The following is a 6,320-nucleotide window of genomic DNA, read 5'->3' on the forward strand; positions in this document are numbered from 1 at the left end:
TAAAAATTTAGATATCCGCTTCTTTAATATCCCTTAATTAAACCAATACCTAAGATCAGTTGAAGTGGCTCTATAATACTGTATACTATGATTAATATACCCTTTTTTGTTGGCACTCCGTCGGTTACGACGACGAGGGTTCCAGTTGATCCGATCAACGGAACAGTCTGCTCGTGAAATTAAAGTGTACGTGGCTGAGCACTCCACAGACACGTATACCCTTAACGTAGTTCTCGGGGGAGATTCAGCGTGACACAGAGTGTGACAAGGCTGGCCCTTTGAAATACAGGTACAACAGGGTACAACAGAAACAGGAAGTAAGAGTGAGAGAAAGTTGTGGTGGAAGAGTACAGCAGGGTTCGCCACCATCCCCTGCCGGAGCCTCGTGGGGCTTTAGGTGTCTTCGCTCAATAAATACTCACAACGCCCGGTCTGGGAATCGAAACCGCGATCCACTGGGCCATTTCTCCTCCACGATTAATATACCCAGTTTACTAACAAATATGCAAGTGCATATCTTTTTGCCTTATTGATTCTTAGGGCGGTAGAGACAGGTGATATTATGCAATGTTCTTATTAATCATTCATGCGTAATAAATCAGGTGTAATTATATCACAAAATAAACAACAATTACCCATGAAATCATTCTTGTTACATAGGTTTCCGCTGCAGCAAGCTACACACGAAGTGCCATTGGCCCATTCATTGCATGTAGAAGTATTGTTTCTCATAGCTTCAAGGCAGTTTCTGTATGTGCTGCAAGATCTTTCAAACTTCAGTGTGACGCTATTCATTGATAGTTTATATTGGCATACAGGCTGTAACAATAAATATTAAAGTCATATACTACTACTACAGCAATTGATACTACTACTGCTGCTGTTAGTAACAACAACAGCAACTTTGAATCATTGTTACAAAAATTATTCAAAACATCAAATACAATCGAAGCAAATTGATAAGGTTTTGGAAGATGACTGTAATTACCTGTAAAATATAACATATTCCACTGATAAAGGATGTTGTATAATTCCTTACACTAGCCAAATTTCTCATACTATATGTAAATACGGCCATCAACGCATGGCCCCTTTAAACGCCACACAGATCTATCTCCAATCATCAAGCTCAAAATATGACAAATTATTCTACTAAAAACAGTATTATTTTGCTAAAGCTTCTTGAAAGGGAAAGCTTTATCAATGTTTCGTACCAAATATCAAGCGTTCAAATATCATAAACAGCAGAAAGAAAGACACTGGTGCACTTCATAAAGGAAGATAGCCATAATTTAGTTTGGGACGAAATTCCTCAAGCCTTGATATGCAAAACCAAAATTTCATAAAGGGAAAGCTACATGATCATACTGATTTTGTGTTGATGGCTATGAATATAATTTAACAGAAAATAAGAATGTAAGATTTATAGCTTACCGATTCTCCTGTACAGTTTGTCACTTGTGAATCCTTGCACATCATCTCTGAACATGTCTGACATTGCAAATTCTTTTGAAATAACGAGTAATCTACAGAATATAAAATAATATCCGTATTTAGGGACCAAATAGTGTAAAGTATAGCAACAGGAGGAATTATTTACTTTGTGATGCATACGTGTTAGTATTATATATACTAGATATATAAATGTAATTAACAATTAAAACTGCTTTTATATTCGTTTGAAAATGTTTCAGTTTTGTACAAATTCAACTAAGAAAAGCATGAAAGCTACTTCCTGTTTTTCATGTTTATCCCGCTTTCACGAAGATGGGAAAATCCTGGAATTACCCAAATGAAACTAAGTAGTTCAAAGCGATGCAAACGTTGATGTAGAGTATGCCCCCTTAAAAAAAAAACCTTTGAATATCTTTTAAATTATATCACAGAAAGCTCCTTCATAGTGTCCTGTCAGAAGCAACCGTCATAACACTTTCCAAGTGAATTCCCATGCGTGACCACCTCCTGAGACTCTGTATATCATCCAACCACCTCGTTCTTGCTTTACAAATAGGTTCTCTGACAGTTAAATCGGTTCGATGAATCAGCCTTGTGATTCTCATAATTTAATCATATGTCCATAGCTGTGACCTCTAAGTGTTCTCCTAGCTATGCACCCTGCTGTGTAATGTTATTCCAGAAGCCCTTTGGACTAACCCCATTTCAGCCGTTTTTATTCGCGATCGTACTTTTTCTGTCGTTAGCCAACAGTAATTCCCATACATACGAGAAAAGGTACGAACACCAAAGTGAAGTCATAGTTTTGGCTTTGATGCTACAAACATATACTGTTTTGAATCCTGGATCAATTGTTTTATATCAGGAGGTTTATTATGCTAATGTGGAGGCGCAATGGCCCAGTAGTTAGGGCAGCGGACTCGCGATCATAGGATCGCGGTTTCGATTCCCAGACCGGGCATTGTGAGTGATTTTTGAGCGAAAACGCCTAAAGCTCCACGAGGCTCCGGCAGGGGATGGTGGCGAACCCTGCTGTACTCTTCCACCACAACTTTCTCTCATTCTTACTTCCTGTTTCTGTTGTACCTGTAATTCAAAGGTTCAGCTTTGTTACACTCTGTCACGCTGAATCTCCCCGAGAACTACGTTAAGGGTACACGTGTCTGTGGAGTACTCAGCCACTTACACGTTAATTTCACGAGCAGGCTGTTCCGTTGATCGGATCAACTGGAACCCTCGTCGTCGTACGCGACGGAGTGCCTTCCTTCCCTATTATGCTAATAATAAACACACGCCGCTTTGGTTCTACTTCATTTGTATTCGCCAGCTGGTCAGCTATTTAATTATTTAATCTACTGCTTTATTAGTCATCCAATATTTAATTATTTAATCTACTCCTTAATTAGTCATTCAATAAATCACTCGACCAGTTATGGTTGTCTAAGACCTTTTCGTTCTCATTTGTGACCTCTTCAATAACAGGGAGTGTGTGTTTTAGTGTGTGTGTGTGTATGTGAGTGTGAGCGTGTTCATACATGCGTTCACGCTGGTGTGTATGTTGGGATGTGAGCATGTGTGATACAGTTCATTCTGTGAGTGCATTAAAAAGAATATGCGCACGCATGTGTGTGTGTGTGTGTGTGTGTGCGTGTGTGTGTGTGTGTATGTGTGTGTGTTTGTTTGTTTGTGTGTGTGTGTGTGTGTGTGTGTGTGCGCGTGTGTGTGTGTGTGTGTGTGTGCACTTGCATCTTGCATTCATATCTGTGTGGGGCGTTGGATGTGTGAAGAGTGTAGATGGTAAAGAGTTAATTTCTTTATATCTTTATCTATTGGTTCCACTTTCATAAAACATTACATTTTGAGCAGCAGAACATGACGTGGCGTTTGGTAAAAGTTAAAAAAAAAAAACGACAAAAGTGAGTAAGATTTTACTAACTTTTACATTTGGAATATTGCATTATGGGTATTACTTCGTCTTGTTTATTTGCCGAATCTGTATGACACTTGCCCAGGACTTTCACGGTTCTTTCGTATGTACTGTTCATATAATGTACCATGGCCGGCAGGTGACATCCACACATCATGTCATTATTACCTTTAAGGTCACTGTAATTATAAGGAGAACTTTAATACTGAAGACTCTTCAGGTCAAAAGAGAAACTCTAACTGGATTTCACAAGAAACAAGGATTATATAATTTCATTGAGTGTATAGAAGTCACGGCATGTAGACACACGTATGTATGTATATTATGAATACATGCACATGCACATACACACATACGTGTGTAGGCCACTGAAGTTACTACTCCTGTGTTTTACGTGTATTGTTATAGTGCATGAAATTAGATCTATCAACCCTCATTCTATTCAAAAGCAGACTTTACAATGACAAAACACATACATGGAAATAATTGTTTTGACCTATTAACATTTAAACAAACTCATTGCTATTCATTCTTAATTGTATTAAGCAATTGTGATTTTGATGTTCTCTATTTATGATATGAGATTCGCAAAATGTTTTACTTTTCCAAGAAATAAAGATATTTGTTGTACATACATCTCCTTTACGCTGGGAAGGAATAAGAAAGCGTCATCCTCAACCTTTTGTATTTGGTTTCTGCTCAAATTTCTGAAAGAGAGGAACAAATATAAGTTGTAATTCGGATTAGTGAAAAAAACAGATTTCTCCTGTCAAATACTTTCTAAATTTCTCTTTAGCCAACGCTGACAGAATAAATGCTCGTGTTCACTGTACAGTTGTTTATTTTTCTGTATGGATCTCCTGGCTGTGTAATTTACACAGGAACAGGGTCGATCAATCTAGCTTAAATATGCTGAGTGAAGGGTAAATCTTCCCTAGTAAAACAACAAAAGATGGATGATGATAAATTATAAGAATAACAACACAAAATTGTTATGTGCACAATATTGGTTTTACATTACATCCTCCTCTATGATACAAACGTCATTTTCATTCCATAGTCCAATAACAATACAATAATATAAGAATACGAACATAGCAGAGTTTGAACTCAGGACGTAGCATCGGGTGAATTACTGTTAAAAATCTTCGTCCAGCGTTCTAACGCTTCTGCCAGTTCACAGCCTTTCACTTACGGAATAATACTAAACGTTTAAGTAGCCACAGACATTAGTAAATCTGAGACACATTTGCACACCCTTTCAGACACAAATAGAGAGATACTGTTAGATAAAAAAAGAGACGGAGAAAAAATCTGGGCAAACATATATTACTTAGAAATACATTAGGTCATACTATATGTAATGCGACTTTTTGTATTTCTTTTATTTATCAAAATTAAGATAAACTATGTTCTTTTTAAATCTAAAATATACTCTCTTTTATTTCTTTTCTATCTCGTAGGCTTGCAATGCCGCCCCCACCCCACCTTCCAAAATTTACGCAAGTATCTATGAATGGTTGACTGACAGAATTGAAGCTCATCTACTAGGTCCTCAACAGTTACAATAGCATTTTGGCCCGCCAGGTTCTGCAGGTCGTCCTCGTTCAGCTCTAGAGATGTTCCAAGATGAAACTGGTCTTCTAGGCTGTAGTTTCCGGCTCGGGATTTCTGGAGCTACCGTTGACACTGTCTTACGCTAATTGTCCGATCCCCGTATACTGCACTTTCCGTTGCATTTTTGGCTTTATTGCTCCCATGCATGAAAATTTACCGAAAATGCACCTCTGCAACTTCCATTATAGATTTGAAAAAATAAATGTTAAACCTGAATCGCACCCTTCAAAACGTACACTAGCAACTTGTTGGATGTAGTTTTTTCCGTCCCCGCCCGAATTTTAGTCCATGCAATTGAAAAAGCCGCATTATTTAGAGGATAGCCCAATACAAAGTAAGAGTATCTGCAACACATATCTAACTTACAGATTTTCAAGTTTCGTAAGATTTATGAAGAATCTTTGTCCAATATTCGAGATCAGATTTCCGGATAGATTTCTGTGAGATGAAGGAGAATTGAAAAGAAATTGTAGACAAGAAATTTCGGATGAAATATTATATGTTACGCCTAATTTATTAAATGCCAGAAGAGACAAGAAAGAACAAGAAGTGAAGAAATTACATGATGATAATGATGGAAAGACATACAGTATTTAGAAATATTAAATAAATAGTATCAGCAACACACATCCAGCTTACAGCTTTTGTAACTTGGGCAAATGTTCAAGGAATCCGGGTTCAATCGTCGATATATTATTGGATAGATCACTGTAAGACAAAACAGAATTGAAAAGAATTAGTACACTAGAAATTTGGGATGAAATATTAAATATTACGTCTAATTAATTACATGCCTTAAGAGAACTAAAAGTGGAGAAATTACATGATGATAACGATGAAGAATTTTCCGAAGAGTAAAAACAAAATGTTTTATCAGTATTCTTTATCTTTTGTACCCCAAAGAAAAAGAGAATGGAGAAAATTATAGGAATATGTATATACATACACAAAGGCAGATATATAAATATGCACTCACGAAATAATCTTTGCTACTATAGGCACAAGGCCTAGACTTTTGTGGGGGGGGGGGGTCATTCGATTGGATTAACCCCGGTACGAAACCGGCATTTAAAATCTGTAATCATCAAAAATACGAAAGGTAAAGTCGAACTCTGCAGAGTTTTAACTCAGGACGTCGCGGAAAGTGAATTACGGCTGAGAAATTCGTCCAGCGGTCTACCGATTCTACCAGTTCACCGCCTTTCACTTAAGTAATAATACTAAACGCTTATGTAGTCACAGACATTAATATATCTGAGACATTTGCACACTCTTCCAGACGCATATAAGGAGATAATGTTAGATGAAAGACGAGACGTAG

At 37.3% G+C, this 6,320-nt stretch overlaps 1 protein-coding gene across 5 annotated transcripts in view; it reads right to left on the reverse strand.

Moving 5' to 3' along the window:
• Nucleotides 1-6,320, reverse strand: part of LOC106873848 (adhesion G protein-coupled receptor G6) — a 37,180-nt gene that overhangs the window by 17,941 nt on the left and 12,919 nt on the right. For all 5 annotated transcript variants that reach the window (XM_089344924.1, XM_089344923.1, XM_089344925.1 and 2 more), the window contains 6 exons: nucleotides 5,639-5,707; nucleotides 5,366-5,437; nucleotides 4,018-4,089; nucleotides 3,392-3,561; nucleotides 1,435-1,526; nucleotides 636-819 (listed from right to left, as the gene is read on the reverse strand). In XM_089344924.1, coding sequence (XP_089201050.1) covers nucleotides 636-819; nucleotides 1,435-1,526; nucleotides 3,392-3,561; nucleotides 4,018-4,089; nucleotides 5,366-5,437; nucleotides 5,639-5,707 — 659 coding nt within the window. The remainder of the gene's footprint in view (nucleotides 1-635; nucleotides 820-1,434; nucleotides 1,527-3,391; nucleotides 3,562-4,017; nucleotides 4,090-5,365; nucleotides 5,438-5,638; nucleotides 5,708-6,320) is intronic.

This window comes from Octopus bimaculoides, chromosome 29 (assembly GCF_046866305.1).
Source record: "Octopus bimaculoides isolate indiv1 chromosome 29, ASM4686630v1, whole genome shotgun sequence".
Classification (NCBI taxonomy): Eukaryota; Metazoa; Mollusca; class Cephalopoda; order Octopoda; family Octopodidae; genus Octopus; species Octopus bimaculoides.